At 45.3% G+C, this 17,896-nt stretch overlaps 1 protein-coding gene across 1 annotated transcript in view; it reads left to right on the forward strand.

The window, feature by feature from the left end:
• The first annotated feature begins 13,894 nt into the window (after positions 1 to 13,894).
• The window catches only part of LOC144674974 (cytochrome P450 2K6-like), a 64,254-nt gene continuing 60,252 nt past the window's right edge, over positions 13,895 to 17,896 (forward strand). Inside the window, exon 1 of the mRNA XM_078536065.1 lies at positions 13,895 to 14,092. Coding sequence (XP_078392191.1) covers positions 13,895 to 14,092 — 198 coding nt within the window. The remainder of the gene's footprint in view (positions 14,093 to 17,896) is intronic.

Consider the following 17,896-nt stretch of genomic DNA (forward strand, 5'->3'; position numbering starts at 1 on the left):
GGGCTTGGATGGAGTGGATTTCTTGAAATATGTACAGGAGAACTTTTTAGGTCAATATGTAGAGGGTCCAACAAGGGATGGCGCAGTGCTGGACCTAATTCTGGGGAATGAAGCCGGACAGGTGGCTGAGGTGGTGGTGGGGGAGCATTTTAGTGATAGCGACCACAACATGGTACAGTTGAAGTTTGTTATGGACAAAGAAATAGACAAGTTGCAAAAAAATGTTTTGCATTGGGGAGAGTGGATTTTAGTAAAATAAGGCAGGATCTGGCCAAGGTAGACTGGGAACAGTTACTTGTGGGGAAATCTACAGAGGAACAGTGGGGGGTGTTCAAAAAGGAAATGGGGAGGGTACAGGCTGAACATGTTCCCTCTAGGGTGATAGGAAGGAGTAACAAGCCCAGAGAACCATGGATGGCCAAAGATATTCAGGTTACGATGAGAAGGAAAAGAGAGACTTTTAGCAGGTACAAGGGAAGCAAATCTGCGGAGGCATTAGTGGAGTACAGAAAGTGCAGCTTAAGAAAGCAATTAGGAGAGCAAAGAGGGGATATGAGAAAGCTCTGTCTGGTAAAAGTAGGGAAAATCCCAAGATATTCTATAAGTATATCAATGGGAAGAGAACCAGGGAAAGAGTAGGGCCCATAAGGGACCAAGGGGGCAATCTATGGGTGGAGCCAGAGGACATCACCAGAGCCTTGAATGAATACTTCATATCCGTCTTCACCCAAGAGAATGAGGATGAAGGTATCGAATTCGGGGAGAGAGATTGCGAGGTTCTTAAGCAAATTGATATAGGGAGTGACAAGGTATTGGAGGTGTTGGCAGGCTTAAATAGGACAAATCTCCAGGTCCAGCTGATTTGTGTCCCAGACTGCTGAGGGAGGCAAGGGAGGAGATCACAGGGGCTCTGACCCAAATTTTTAATTCCTCTCTGGCCACGGGGGAGGTGCCAGAGGACTGGAGAACAGCTAATGTGGTTCCGCTACTTAAGAGGGGTTGTAGAGATAAGCCAGGGAACTACAGGCCAGTGAGTCTCACGTCAGTGGTAGGGAAACTATTGGAGAAAATTCTGAAGGAGAGAATCTATCTCCACTTGGAGAGGCAAGGTTTGATCAGGGATAGTCAGCATGGCTTTGTCAGATGGAGGTCATGCCTAAAAAATTTGACTGAATTTTTTGAGGAGGTAACCAGGTGTGTAGATGAGGGTAGTGCAGTTGATGTAGTTTATATGGATTTCAGCAAAGCCTTTGGCAAGGTCCCACATGGGAGACTTATAAAGGCAAATGCACATGGGACACAGGGTAATTTGATAAGGTGGATTCAAAATTGGCTTCGTTGTAGGAGACAGAGGGTGATGACAGTAGGATGCTTTAGTGACTGGAAGCCAGTGTCCAGTGGCGTACCACAGGGACCTGTGCTGGGTCCCCTATTATTCATCATTTATATAAACTACATAGATGACTATGTGGGGGGTAGGATTTGTAAGTTTGTGGATGACACAAAAATTGGCCGGATGGTTAACAGTGAGGTTGAGTGTCTTGGGCTACAGGAAGTTATAGACAGGATGGTCAAGTGGGCAGATAAGTGGCAGATGGAATTTAAACCTGAAAAGCGTGAGGTGATACACTTTGGAAGGAGTAATTTGACAAGGAAGTATTCAATGAATGGCATGACACGAGGAAGTTCTGAGGAACAAAGGGACCTTGGTGTGTGTGTCCATAGATCTCTGAAGGTGGAGGGGCATATTAGTGGCGTGGTGAAAAAGGCATATGGGACACTTGCCTTTATCAATCCAGGCATAGATTACAAAAGTAGGGAGGTCATGTTGGAGTTGTATAGAACCTTGGTGAGGCCACAGCTGGAGTACTGTGTGCAGTTCTGGTCGCCACATTATAGGGAGGATGTGATTGCACTGGAGGGGGTGCAGGGGAGATTCACCAGGATGTTGCCTGGGATGAAACATTTAAGTTATAAAGAGAGGTTGGATAGACTTGGGTTGTTTTTGTTGGAGCAGAGAAGACTAAGGGGCGACCTGATCGAGGTGTACAAGATTGAGGGTGGATAGGGAGCAGCTGTTCCCCTTAGCTGAAGGGTCAGTCACAAGGGGACATAAGTTCAAGGTGAGGGGCAGGACGTTTAGGGGGAATGTGAGGAAAAACTTTTTTACCCAGAGGGTGGTGACGGTCTGGAATGCGCTGCCTGGGAGGGTGGTGGAGGCGGGTTGCCTCACATCCTTTAAAAAATACCTGGATGAGGTATAACATTCAAGGCTATGGGCCAAGTGCTGGTAAAGGGGATTAGGTAGGTAGGTTAGGTGTTTCTCATGTGTCGGTGCAGAATCGATGGGCTGAGAGAGATTCTGTGAGATTCTGTGATAAACTGGGGAAAGGCTAATTTTACTAAGGTGAGATACAATTTGGTCCCAGTGAACTGGGAGCAGCTACTTGTAGATAAAACTGTGTCAGGGCAGTTGGAGGTATAGAAGGAGGAAATAGCGAGAGTGCAGGGCTAATATGTTCCCATAAGGACAAAGGCGGGGTCCAAATCCAGAGAACTCTGGATGTCAAGGGACATAAAGGTTAGGATTAAGAAAGAAAGAGAAGCTTATGGCAGATACCGAAGGCTCAATATGGCAGAGTCCCCAGAGGAGTATAAAAAGTGCAGGGGGTAACTGAAAAAGGAAATTAGGAAAGCTAAGTGTGTGCATGAGAAAGCATTGGTGGGTAGAATAAAGGAAAACCCAAAGGGTTTTTTAAAAAATATATAAAGAGCAAGAGAATAACTAGGGAATGAGTAGGGCCAATTAGGGACCATAGAGGTAATCTGTGTGTGGACCCAGAAGACGTGGGTACAGTCCTCAATGAATACTTTGCATCGGTCTTCACAATGGAATAGGACGACCCAGGTATAGGCATCAGGGTGGAGGACTGTGAAATATTAGAGGAAATTAACAGGGAGAGAGAGAGAGAAGATTCTCACGGGTTTAGCGGCCTTAAAAGTAGATAAACCTGCAGGCCCAGGTGAGATGTATCCAGGCTGTTGAGGGAGGCAAGGGAAGAGATCTCAGGGGCCCTGGCAGTCATTTTCAAATCCTCTCTGGCCACAGGTGAGGTGCCAGAGGACTGGAGAACTGCTAACATTGTCCCATTATTAAAAAAAGGAGGAAGGGATAGACCAGGAAATTAAAGGCCAGTCAGTCTAACCTCAGTGGGGGGGAAGTTGCTAAAAAGAGTTCTGAGGGACAGAATATATCTGCACTTGGAGAGACATGGATTAAACAGGGATATTCAGCATGGATTTGTTAAGGGAAAATCGTGTTTGACAAATTTGAGTGAATTTTTTGAGGAGGTAACCAGGAGTGTTGATGAAGGTAATGCATTTGATGTGGTCTACATGGAATTTAGCAAGGCTTATGATAAGGTCCCTCATGGCAGACTGGTCAAGAAAGTAAGAGCCCATGGGATCCAAGGCAAGGTGGCACATTGGATCTAAAATTGGCTGAGAGGCAAGAAGCAGAGGGTGATGGTCGAGGGATGTTTCAGTGACTGGAAGTCTGTTTCCAATGGAGATCCACAGGGCTCAGTGCTGGGGCCCTTGCTGTTTGTGGTGTACATCAATGAATGGGACTTGAATGTAGGGGTGCGATCAAGAAGTTCGCGGTTGACACAAAAATTGGTAGGCTGGTAAATAGTGAGGAGGATAGCCATTAACTGTAAGAGGATATCAATGGTCTGGTCAGGTGGGCATAGCAGTGGCAAATGGAATTCAACCCGGAACATGTGAGGTGATGCACTTGGGGAGGGCTAATAAGGCAAGGAATTATGCTGGGACCTGGAAAGTACTGAAGATCAGAGGGACCTTGGTGTGCATATCCACAGATCCCTGAAGGTAGCAGGGCAGGTAGGTGGTTAAGAAGGCATATGGGATACTTACCTTTAATAGCCAAGGCACAGAATACAAGAGCAGGGAGGTTATGCTGGAACTGTATAAACCGCTGGTTAGAGCACAACAGGAGTACTGCATGCAGTTTTGGTCACCACATTATAGGAAGGATGTGATTGCACCAGAGAGGGTGCAGAGGAGATTTACCAGGATGCTGCCTGGACTGGAGGGTTTGAGCTATGAGGAAAGATTGGATAGGCTGGGGTTGTTTTCCTTGGAGCAATAAGAGTTAAGAAGGGACCTGATAGAGGTGTATTAGATTATGAGGGGCATAGATAGGGAGGATAGGAAGGTGCTTTTCCATTAGTAGAGGGGTCCATAACCAGGGAGCATAGATTTAAGGTAAGAGGTAGAAGGCTAAGAGGGGATTGAGGAGAAATGTTTTCACCGAGAGGGTGGTGGGAGTCTGGAACTCACTTGCTTGAAAGAGCCTTGGTGAATTCCTGCAGTGCATCTTGTAGATGGTACACACTGCTGCTGCTGTGCGACGGTGGTGGAGGGAGCGAATGTTTGTGGATGTGGTGCCAATCAAGCGGACTGCTTTGTCCTGGATGGTGTCCAGCTTCTTGAGTGTTGTAAGAGTTGCACTCATCCATGCAAGTGGGGAGTGTTCCATCACATTCCTGACTTGTACCTTGTAAATGGAGGGTAGGCTTTTGGAGTCAGGAGGCAAGTTACTTGTCGCACGATTCCTAGCCTATGACCTACTCTTGTAGCCACAGTGTTTAGGCTGAGGTTGTTCTCCTTGGAATAGAGGAAGTTGAGGGGAAATTTGATTGAGATGCAAAATTGTGAGGGGCCTGGGTAGAGTGGATGGGAAGGATCTATCATAAAGAACATATCTTTTTATTTCTGTTGGACTGTGGATTAAAATTACAATGGCTGCAGTTTGAAAGAAATGTCTATTGGAACAGTGTGAGGGATATATACAATGTTGCTGTCCTGGAACAGAGTGTGCCATGAAAGACAGGATGGTGCCGAGGAGGAGTCCAGTCTAACGGGGAACTGCCTGGCACCAAAACTTTTAATTAGCTCCTGACCAGGCGAGCAGGGTTTGTGTGAGAGCGGTGCAGCTCCTAGCCTGAAAAAAGCCTCTAAAGCCTCTTTTTCCTGTGTGTGTAGGATTCCAGTAATTCTACAGTAATAGCTAGCTGTTTCTTTTCTCATATCTCCATAACTCGCTCTTTCTGAAAACTCCTGTCAAGAGGAAAACGGGAAAATTACCGTTAGAGACATTGAATAGAAAGTGCTCAACCAGTGAATTAAAGACTGAAAGGGCTGGGAAGACCACCTCTTGTCACCAACAAAGAACTGAAAGGAATTTGGAAGACGTCGATCAAAATCAACCCATCGAATCCTGTGCTCCGGAATTGGTGCTATTGAATTGTTTTATCCCACCCTTAAAATCCTTGTTTTTGTGTGTCTTATGTGTGTGTATAGGGATTTAAGAAGGGGTAGAGTTTAGATTATAGAGTTAGAAATTAGCAGTTCATATTCTTCCTTTTGCCACTGGTTAAAGACAATTTGTTCAATTAACAGTTATTTACTTATTAAATTTGCAAACCTGGTGCTTGTATTCTGTTAACTTAATTAAACAATTAGGTGGTTTGATCAAACATTTCAGATTGTCACGGCTCGGAGATCCGTGGGGCTTGATATTGCAGCGCACCATCCCCAGTGAGTCGTGACACCATTTACTTTGGCAGAGAAGTCAGTGACTAGGGGTATAGATTTAAAGTGATTGGTAAAAAGATTAAAGGGGAGATGAGGGAACATTTTTTCACCCAGAGGGTTAAGGGGGTCTGGATCTCACTGCCTCAACTCATTCAAAAGTCTTTCCGGATGTGCACTTCAAGTGCGTAACCTGCAGCGCTACGGACCAAATGCTGGAGAGTGAGATTAGGCTCATTGGCTCCTTTCTCGGCCAGCACAGATATGATGGGCCAAGTGGCCTTTTCTGTGCCGTCAACTTTTTGTGATTCTAAAGGCCAACATGCCATTTGCCTTCCTGATTGCTTTCTGCACCAGCATGATAACTTTGTGTTCCTTGTACAAGCAAACCCAACTCACTTTGAACATCAACACTTACAAGTTTCTTACCTTTTAAAAAAAAATTCTGCTTTTCTATTTTAACAAACAAAGTGAATAACTTCACACTTCCCTTTATGAGATGCCATCCGCCATCTTGTTGTTCACCTAAACTGTCTGTATCTCTTTACAGCCTCTGTGTCCTCCAGCAGCTTAACTTTCCACCTAGCTTAGTATGATCAGAAAACTTAGACACATTACTCTGTCTCTTCATCTCTGTCATTAATATAGATTGTAAGTAACTGAGGGCCCAGCACTGATCCTTGCAGCACTCTACTATTCATTGCCTGCCAACTTTGAAAAATCCCCATTGAAGCCCACTCTGTTTTTATCCGTGAACCAATCCTTTATCCATGTTATTATCCCCGACTCCATGAGCCCTTATATTATCTATTAACCTTTTGCGTGGCACCTTATCAAATGCCTTTTGGAATTCAAGGGATACTACATCTACTGGTTCCCCTCTATCTACCCTACTAGTTATATCCTCAAAAAACTCTAACAAATTTGTTAAACAGGATTTCCCTTTAGTAAATCCATGTTGACCAGTTCTAATCATACTATGCTTTTCTAAGTGCCTTGTTAAGACTTCCTTAATAATAGGTTCCTGCATTTTGCCAACAACTGCTCTTGGGATAACTGGCCTGTAGTTGACTGTTTTCCCTCTCCCTCCTTCCTTGAAAAGCAGTGTAACATTTGCCAACTTCCAACTGAGTGGGACTGTTCCTGAATCTAAGGAATTTTGGAAAATCATAGCTAGCACATCACTATCTCCGCAGCTATCTCTTTTGGAACCCTAGGGCGTAGGTCATCAGGTTTTGGGGATTTGTCGGTTTTTAGTCCCTTAAGTTTCTCCAATACTTTATCTCTGCTGATATTAATTTCCCGAATGTCCTCACTCTTTTTTAGCCCCTAGGTTATCGTCTATTTTTGATATGGAACTTGTGTCCTCTATTGTGAAGATAGACACAAGATATTTGTACAATGCCTCTACCATTTCCTCATTTCCAATGATAATTCTTCCTGCCTCTGCTTCTAAGAGACAAGAGGTTACTTTAATTACTCTTGTCCTTTTTATACACTTAGAAAAGCTCTTCCAATCTGTTTTTATCTTCCTGGCACGTTTACTCTCATTCTATTTTTTTCTCTTTTGACCAACTTTTTAGTGGCCTTTTGCTGGTTTCTAAAATACTCCCAATCCTCAGACTTGCTACCATTTTTCACGGATGAGTCCTTCTTGCTGAGTTTTGTTTTTCATGGAATGTATTTTTGTTGAACATTTGTTCATTTACCTCCTTACCTCGTAGGCTATTTACCCAATTGACCTTAGACAGTTCTCCCCTCACATCTCTGTAATTTTAAAAAAATCATTCATGGGATCTGGTCATCGCTGGCTAGGCCTGCATTTATTGCCCATCCCTAGCTGCCCTTGAGAAGGTGGTGGTGAGCTGCTTTCTTGAACCGCTGCAGTCCCTGTTGTTTAGGTACACCCACAGTGCTGTTAGGGAGGGAGTTCCAGGATTTTGACCCAGCGACGGTGAAGGAACGGCGATATATTTCCAAGTCAGGATGGTGAGTGACTTGGAGGGGACATTCCACGTGTTGTGTTCCTATGTATCTGCTGTCCTTGTCCTTCTTGATGATAGCAGTTTTAGGTTTGGAAGGTGTTATCTAAGGAGTCTTCATGAGTTCCTGCACTGCATTTTGTAAATGTTACACACTGCTGGCACTACGAGTTGGTGGTGGAGGGAGTGAATGTTTGTGGATGGGGTGTCAATCAAGTTGTCAAGCTTCTTGAGCAGTGTTGGAGTTGCACACATCCAGGAAAATGCAGTGTATTCCATCACACTCCTGACTTGTGCTTTGTAGATGGTGGACAGGCTGTGGGGAGTCAGGAGGTGAGTTGCTCATCGCAGGATTCCCAGCCTCAGACCTGCTCTTGTAGCCACAGTATTTATATGGCTAGTTCCAGTTCAGTTTCTGGTCAATGGTAACCCCCAGGATGCTGATAGTGGGGTATTCAGTGATGGTAATGCCATTGAATGTCAAGACTGGCATCTGCGATGCTGGGGACTGGATTTCATTTAGACTCCACTGTGACTCTGGTCTAGTATAGAATTCGGTCCATGATAAGTCCTAGGACAGTCTAGGAAATGGTCCACAGTGAAACTGCTTAAGCTTAGTGACCAGACAAAACCCAGGCTCACTGTGGACCAGAAGAGGCCAATGTGAATCATCCACTTGGCATTTCTGGCTGAAGGCTGTAGCAAATGCTTCAGTCTTATCTTTTGCACTGATGTGCTGGGCTCCTCCATCATTGAGGATGAGGATATTTGTAGAGCCCCCTCCTCCAGTGAGTGGTTTCATTATCCACCACCATTCACATAATTGAGAACATACACAACAACTGGCCAGGTGATGGTAGGTTTGCATTATATTGTTTATAAAAAACAATGACCCATAAAAACATGATAGAGTACAGTCTCATGTGATTTCTGGTTCAAATCAAATGGCACTTCACTGTATATGGAAGCAGGTGATGTTGGCCAAAGGCTTGATCTTTGTGTCAAACAGCCTTGAGCTTGGGTAACAGACAAGGAAGCAGTAAGCCCTGTGGTCAAGGGCTTAGATAATCATTAGCAATCAGTACCCTCGCCTGAGGGCTTTGATAAGGACTAGGAAGCGCGAGGTCGTGTGACTGAGGTTTAGGTAAGGATTAACAAGCAGCATCTTAGGTCTGGTTAGGGGATCTTGTGGCACAGTGGGTAATGTCCCTGCCTCTGAGCCAGAAGCTCCAGGTTCAAGTCTCATCCCAGGACTGGATGGTCATAGAAGGTGATATTATAACGCGGCCAAACAAGTTGAGTATAAATCTGTAATTCTTACCAACACATGCCAATGGCAGGCTGCAAGAGGAGCAGGAGAGATTCCTCATCAGCCATGTGGTGGAAAGCACATTGGATCCTCTACCACCAGTATCCATAGCTCCAGACTGCAACATGCATGTGGAAGTGTATGCAGCCACAACAACGTGGACTCTGCGTGAACTGTAACACACCACCACCATCTTACAAGTGAGGGCTTAGCTAAGAACTTAAGCTTCTTCAGTTCTCCGCCCAAAGGCAGCTCCTTGAGGATTATTTGCCAAACCACAGCAAAGTGCCGTGATTTTCACGAGGGGTATGGCAAGGAGGCAGGCCCCAAATCTACCTCAGCCTGAACGGGGATCAAACCTCATGCTGTTGGCAATATTCCAATCCACACACTAGCCATCTAGCCAAGTGAGCTAACCGACCCCCAGATAAGAAATAGGAGAGGTTAAACTTTATGGTTCATGACTTAGGGGAACACGAGGAATGATTAAGTCTGACAAATGAGGCTTGGATAATGGGGCAAGGTTCAGTGGTTTGCTTGAGAGAATTGTGTAATGAGTTCTTCACAATGTTACAGAATAATGTACCACTTGCTCAAGCCCCTCACATGATGGTTACAACAATCTGATACGTGATAGTGTTATTGAGAGATACTTTCACAAGTAACGAACAAAACATGTTTTGGTTGGTGAAATGTAATGATACCACATTAACAGGCTCACCCTCACCCACACATTTTGCTGCTTTATCAAGTATTCCCAATTAAATTACCCTGGCAGCACTTTCATCTTTAATTCATCTAGCATCTCTCGAAGTGCTCCACTACCTGACTTTAATAATAGGAACATTGAAACAGGAGGAGGCCATTCAGCCCCTTGAATCTGTTCCACCCATGCAATTAAACTATGACCGATCTGTAACTTAACTCCATCAATCAGCCTTGGATGTTTATTCCTTATTACTCTTATCTAACAAGCCATCCAGCTCAGTTTACAATTTGCAAATAATGCCCAGTCTCAATAGTTTTTTAGGGAAGATAATGCTAAATTTCCTCTTCCCTTGGTGGAAGGAAGTGCTTGCTGACATCAACCCTGAACAGCTTCCCCTTCTTCTGGACTCCCTCATCCAAGGAAATAGTTTCTCTCTATCTACCCTGTTAAATCCTTGAAACATATTAATCACCTAGAAACGTAGAATGGTTATGGCACAGAAGGAGGCCAATTGGCCCATCATATTCATACTGCCTCTCTGCAAGAACAACTCAGTGAGTCCTCTGCCTTTTCCAAATAGCTCTTTAAACTTTTTTCTTTTCAGCTAGCTATCCAATTCTCTTTTGAAAGCCATGATATCACTGTAGCACAGTGTCTTTACAGTGCAGAAGGAGGTCATTTGGCCCATCAAGTCTGGACTGGCTCTCTGAAATAGCATTCCACTTGGTCCCATTCCCCTGACTTATGCCTGTAACCTTGCACATTCTCTCTTTTCAGGTAGCAATCCAATTCCCTTTTCAATACCTTGATCAAACCTGCCTCCACCACCCTTTCAGGAAGTTTGTTTCAGACTCCAACCACCCTCTGGGTGAATAAAACCTTTCCTCACATCACATTTACTCCTTTTGCCAATTATTTTGAATCTGTGCTCTCTAGTTCTTGATGTTCGCTTGAGCGGGAACAGTTTCTCACTATTTACCCAGTCCATCAGGATCTTGAATACCTCTGTCAAGTCTCCTCTCAGCCTTCTTTTCTCCAAGGAAAACAGTCACAACCTCTCCAATCTATTCTCATAGCTACAGTTCTTCATCCTGGGAATCATTCTTGTGAATCTCCTCTGTACTCTCTCCAATGCCTTCACATCCTTCCTCAAGTATGGCACCCAGAACCTGGCACAGTACTCCAAATGAGACCTAACTAGTGTCTTACACAAGTTCAACATGACCTCCTTACTCTTGTACTCAATGCTCCTATTAATAAAGCCTAAGGTGCTATATTAAGTGCTATTTATTAAGTGCTCTCTCAACATGCCCTGCCATCTTTCATGACCTATGTACATATATACTGAGGTCCCTCTGTTCCTGCACCTCCTTTAGAGGCTCTCCCTTTATTTTATGCCGCCTCACCACATCTTTCCTGCCAAAACAAATCACCTCACACTTCTCTGCATTGAACTTCATCTGCCACTTGCCTGTCCAATCCAACAACATGTCTATGTCCTTTTGAAGTTCAGGACTATCCCCATCACAGTTGACAACATTTCCAATCTTCGTATCATCTGCAAATTTGGAAACCATGCCCTGCCCACCAGTCTAGGTCATAAATATATATCAGGAAGAGCAAGGATCCCAACACTGACCCCTGAGGAACTCCACTACAAACCTTCCTCCAATCTGAAAAACAACCATTTATCACTGCTCTCTGTTTCCTGTCACACAGCCAATTTCTTATCCAGAGCTTACTTTCCCTTTTATTTATTGACCTAGAATTTTTCTCACAAGTCTGTTGTGTGGCATTGTATCAAATGTCTTTTGAAAATCTAGATACACCACATCAACAGCATTTCCTTTATCAACCTTCTCTGTTCACTGCCAGCCTCTTTTCATGCTCTTCCTTGCTTTTCTAATTAGTTTCTTCACTTCCCCTCTCGCTGTTCTATTTTCAGTTTCTTCAGATTCTCCATGATTGAATCTGCCTCCACCACATTCTCAGGCAATGCATTCCAGATCCTAACCGCTCACTGAATAAAAAAGATTTTCCTCATGTCACCTTTGGTTCTTTTGCCAATCACCTTCAGTCACCTCTGGTTCTCGATCCTTCCACCAGTGGGAACAGATTTATCTTCTCTGCCACGCCTCATGATTTTGAACACCTATATCAAATCCCCTCTCAACCTCTCTTCTCTAAGGAGTGCAGCCCCAACTTCTCCAATCTATCGATATAGCTGAAATTCTTCATTTCTGGAAAATTCTCGTGAATCTTTTCTGCACCCTCTCTAATGTCTTCAGATCCTTCCTAAAGTGTGGTGCTCAGGACTGGACACAATACTGCAGTTGAGGCCAAACCAGTGCTGGTGGTGGTGAGCTGCCTACTTGCACCACTGCAGTCCATGTGTTGCAGGTAGACCCACAGTGCTGTTAGGGAGGGAGTTCCTGGATTTTGACTAGTGACAATGAAGGAACAACGAAATATTTCCAGATCAGAACATTGAGTCTATGCAAACTGTCCTCAAAATTCATCCCTCTAAATTCTAGTATGATGTTTGCACGCCCTTGGACACAGCATTGAGTCACAGAGTCAATACAGCACAGGAAGCCATTCGGCCCATCAAGCCCATTCTGCTCTGTACAGCAATCCAGTCAGTTCCACTCGCCCACTCTTATGTCCGTAGCCCTGCACATTTATTTCGCTCAAGCATTCATCCAATTTCCTTTTGAAATCATTGATCATCTCTGCTCCCTCCACCCTCATAGACAGCGAGTTCCAGGTCATTACCATTCACTGTCTAAAAATATTCTTCCCTACATTCCACCCCATATCTCTTGCCCAAGACCCTAAATCTATATCCCCTGCACTTTGCACAATCAACAAAAAAGGAAACAGCATTTCTTTGTCTATCTTATCTAAACCTGGAAAATCTTGTACCTCCATTTCCTTTGCTCCAAGGAGGACAACCCCAGCTTCTCCAACCTAACCTTGTAACTAAAATCCCTCATTCCAGAGCAGTTCTGACTGGGGGGCATTAATCAGAGGGGGAGGGCCTGATGGTACAGACTGAGGCGCATTAATCAGAGGGGGAGGGCCTGATGGTACAGACAGAGGGGCATTAATCAGAGGTTGAGGGCCTGATGGTACAGACGGAGGGGCATTAATCAGAGGGGGAGGGCCTGATGGTATAGACGGAGGGGCATTAATCAGAGGGGGAGGGACTGATGGTACAGACAGAGGGGCATTAATCAGAGGGGGAGGGCCTGATGGTACAGACGGAGGGGCATTAATCAGAGGGGGAGGGCCTGATGGTACAGACGGAGGGGCATTAATCAGAGGGGGAAGGACTGATGGTACAGACGGAGGGGCATTAATCAGAGGGGGAGGGACTGATGGTACAGCCTGAGGGGCATTAATCAGAGGGGGAAGGACTGATGGTACAGACGGAGGGGCATTAATCAGAGGGGGAGGGACTGATGGTACAGCCTGAGGGGCATTAATCAGAGGGGGAGGGACTGATGGTACAGCCTGAGGGGCATTAATCAGAGGGGGAGGGACTGATGGTACAGCCTGAGGGGCATTAATCAGAGGGGGAAGGACTGATGGTACAGACGGAGGGGCATTAATCAGAGGGGGAGGGCCTGATGGTACAGCCTGAGGGGCATTAATCAGAGGGGGAAGGACTGATGGTACAGACGGAGGGGCATTAATCAGAGGGGGAGGGCCTGATGGTACAGACTGAGGGGCATTAATCAGAGGGGGAGGGCCTGATGGTACAGACTGAGGGGCATTAATGAGAGGGGGAGGGCCTGATGGTACAGACTGAGGGGGATTAATCAGAGGGGGAGGGCCTGATAGTACAGACTGGGGGGCATTAATCAGAGGGGGAGGGCCTGATGGTACAGACTGGGGGGCATTAATCAGAGGGGGAGGGACTGATAGTACAGACTGAGGGGCATTAATCAGAGGGGGAGGGACTGATAGTACAGACTGAGGGGCATTAATCAGAGGGGGAGGGCCTGATGGTACAGCCTGGGGGGCATTAATCCATGCATTGGAACTTTATATCCAGGGGCAGCAGCCAGTGAAGGAGCTAAAATCAGACCTATGGTGATTACAAACCCAATATTGTTAGCAATACCACTATGTCACTGCAAAGAGTTAACAGATGAGAAGTGCAGTAGAAAGAGGAGGATCCTGCTCTTCATAAAGCTGTGGCCACTGAACTGAGCTGACAAACAGTGCAAGGGTAGCTACACATTTAGTTAAGTTGCAGTTAGTCTGTTTACAATGAATTTGTTGAAGATATGCCTCTTGGACCCCACCTCAATGTTCCTGCTGATCACCCTGCTAATCCTTGTGATTTTCCACATCAAAGGGTCCAACAAGAGATCTTCATTCAAAGTTCCTCCTTCTCCAACTCCTCTTCCATTGATTGGGAACCTGCACCAACTGGACTTGGTGAATCTTCACAGATCATTGATGAGGGTAAGAGCTGAAAGATTGTCACTCGCTGAAGGTTGGTACGAGGGTCTGAGTAAAATAATGAAAATATACAAACCATAACATTCACTGAGTAACACAGGATAAATATACACAACCTATAGGTAAGAGTATCAGGTTACTAATCAGGATATTAATTGTTAAAATATAACTTTAGTATAAGTAACTAGCATCTAACCTTGTAGTTTAATTAATTCTTTGTGGGTTAGTGAAGTGAGAAAACTTAGGAGTTCTTTTTATTCATTCATGGGATGTGGGCGTCGTTGGCTGGCCCAGCATTTATTGCTCATCCCAAATTGCCCTTCAGGAGAAGGTGGTGAGCTGCCTTCTTCAAATTCTGTGCAGTCTGTCTGGTCCATTAAAAAATCTGGAATTAAAAGTCTGATGAGGACCAGGAAGCCATTGCCCATTGTTGGAAAAACCCGTCTGGCTCACAAAAGTCCTTTGGAGAAATTTTGACCCAGCGACAGTGAAGGAACGGCAATATATTTCCAAGTCAGGATGGTGTGTGAGTCAGAGGGGAACGTCCAGGTGATGGTGTTCCCATGTGTCTGCTGCCCTTGTCCTTCTAGATGGCAGTGGTCGTGGGTTTGGAAGGTGCTGTTGAAGGAGCCTTGGTGAATTCTTGCAGTGTACACACTGCTGCTACAGTGTGTCGGTGGTGGAGGGAGTGAATGTTTGTGGATGGGGTGCCAATCAAGCGGCTGCTTTGTCCTGGATGGTGTCGAGCTTCTTGAGTGTTGTGGGAGCTGCACTCATCTAGACAAGTGGAAATATTCCATCACACTCCTGACTTGTGCCTTGCAGATGGTGGACAGTCTTTGGGGAGTCAGGAGGTGAGTTACTCACTGCAGGATTCCTAGCATCTGACCTGCTCTTGTAGCCACAGTATTTATATGGCTAGTCCAGTTCAGTTTCTGGTCAATGGTAACCTCCAGGATGTTGATGGTGGGGGATTCAGTGATGGTAATGCCATTGAACATCAAGGGGCGATGGTTAGATTCTCTCTGGTTGGTGATGGTCATTACCTGACACTTGTGTGGTGCGAATGTTACTTGCCACTTGTCAGCCCAAGCCTGGATATCGTCCAGGCCTTGCTGCATTTCAGTACAGACTGCTTCAGTATCTGAAGAGTCGCAAGTGGTGCTGAACATGGTACAATCATCAGCGAACATCCCCACTTCTAACTTTATGGTGGAAAAAAGGTCATTGATGAAGCAGCTGAAGATGGTTGGGCTGAGGACACTACCCTGAGGAACTCCTGCAGTGATGTCCTGGAACTGAGATGACTGACCTCCAACAACCACAACCATTTTCCTTTGTGCTAGGTATGACTCCAATCAGCAGAGCGTTTTCCCCCTGATTCCCATTTACTCTAGTTTTGCTAGGGCTCCTTGATGCCACAATCAGTCAAATGCTGCCTTGATTTCAAGTTCAATCACACTCACCTCATGTCTGGAGTTTAGCCCTTTTGTCCATGTTTGAATCAAGGCTGTGATGAGGTCAGGAGCTGAGTAACCCTGTCGGAACCCAAACAGAGCATGAATGAGCAGGTTATTGCTAAGCAAGTGCTGCTTGATAGCACTGTTGGTGAACCCTTTCATTACCTGTGGCCTAACCAGCGTTTTGTACAGTTCCAACATTATACCCCTGCTTTTGTATTCAATACCTCGTTCAATGAAGGAAAGCATTCTATAAGCTTTCTTTACCATCTTAACCACACTGTGGCCCTTCATAGCCTCTATGCCAACCCATGCCAATCCTATGGCCCTTTATAGCCCCTGTGCCAACCCATGCACACCCTTTATAGCTCCCATTCCAACTTAGTACCAACTCATGCCAATCCATGGCCCCACACACCACCCTTTGCCGTTACACATTTCATGCCATGCTAGTATCAACCCTGGATAAACCTCAGGAGCCATGCTGACATAAAATCAAGTTATGTGTCTATGGATGACATCACAATTTTAAAAAAACACTCGCATTGATAAAACATCCAATACATTGAAATTTCTTCAGCTACTCTGTTATGAAAATCAACATTTTTATTCTAAACAACTTGGAGCTGTCAAACTGCTCACTTAACTGACACCCCACTGTGATAATGTTAGGTTGTAAAATCAGTCATGCAGCATAAATCCTAAAATGAGAGCCCTCAAGCTTATGTCAATGGACAGAGTGAAATGGCAGGCGCTGTTTTTTTTCAACTCCACTTTGCTTTTCCAGTTTAAGTTTTTACTAACTCCCTAAAATCTGTCTGTAGGACCACAGTCCTCTATGTCATTGGTACTGATATTGATCATCACCTCTAGACGTTCAGCAGTCCCCTCCAGAATGTTCTGTAGCCACTCAGGAAAATCCCTGGCCCTGGCACTAGGGAGGCAACTTACCATCCTGGATTCACATCTGTGGCCACTGAAACAGCTCTCTGTTCCCCTCACTATAGAATCTTCTATCACTATTGCTTTCCCAATCTTCTTCCTGCCGCCCTGTACAGCTGAACCAGCCATTTTGCTTCTGGCCAGGTGAACTATTACTCTCACCAGTATTTAGAACTGAGTGTCGGTTAGACAGTGAGATTCTCTCTATCTGCCTGGTCCTCTCCTTGACTTCCTGGCAGCCAACCATTCCCAACCTACCTGCACACTCTTAAGCTGTGAGACGACCACCTCTGTAAATGTGCCATCCACAAAGTTCTCAGCCTCATGGGTGTGCTGCAGTGATGCCAGCTGCTGCTCAAGTTACAAAACAGAGTTCAAGCTGCGATAACACTTCCTGCACAGATGGTTATACAGGACACACGAAGCATCCAGCAGCTCCACATGGAGCAAGATGTTAAGGAGAGGCAGTGGCATAGTGGTATTGTCACTGGACTAGTTTTCTCGAGACCAAGGGTAATGCTCTGGGGACCTGGATTCCAATCCCACCATGTCAGATGGTGAAATTTGAATTCAATAAAATTCTGGACCATGAAACCATTGCCGATTGTTGTAAAAACCCATCTGGTTCACTTATGTCCTTAGGGAAGGAAACCTGCTGTCGTTACCTGATCTGGCCTACGTGTGACTCCAGACTCACAGCAATGTGGTTGACTCTTAAAAATGCCCTCTCAACAAGGGCAATTAGGAATGGGCAATAAATGCTGGCCTAGCCAGCGACGCCCACATCCCATGAACAAATAAAAAAAACTGCCCATGCGATGGGACTAAGGGCCCCTGCCACGGCTAGATTGATTAAACGAACTAGCCATACCAGAAATGAGCTTGAGGTTTTCAATTGTAATTGATTATTTTAGTTTTAATTTTCTTATATTAGTTAATCAGTTTATCTACTTATCCAGTTTAAGTCATTAATAAATCGAAAAGCAATAACAAGTTACGGGCATGAATTTTACTCTCCCCTGCCAGTGGGTTTGTAGCTTGAGGATGAGTGTAAAATTCCTCAGATGGGGTTCCCACCCACTCCGACCTCTCTCAGTTTTATGCTGGGGTGGGTGAAGCCATGGGAAGCCCGCCTGCCCTTGCCCCAATTGAGGCCCTTAAGTGGCCAATTATTTTCCATGGGGGATGTCCAAAAATAATCGGGTTCAGGCCTCGCACGGGAGGGGTGGAGGGGTGTCTCCAACAACAGCTTCACTTTAATTTCAGGTGCCTTTCCCTTAAGGTCCGGTAACTGCCAGACCACCTTCACCCCCGCATCTCCTGTGACACCACAATCTCCCACTGTCTATCCCCGCAGGCCTCCCCTACCCTCTCCGTTCTGAGACCACCAAAACTTACCTCATCC

Source organism: Cetorhinus maximus, unplaced genomic scaffold (genome assembly GCF_964194155.1).
Source record: "Cetorhinus maximus unplaced genomic scaffold, sCetMax3.hap1.1 HAP1_SCAFFOLD_878, whole genome shotgun sequence".
Taxonomy (NCBI): domain Eukaryota; kingdom Metazoa; phylum Chordata; class Chondrichthyes; order Lamniformes; family Cetorhinidae; genus Cetorhinus; species Cetorhinus maximus.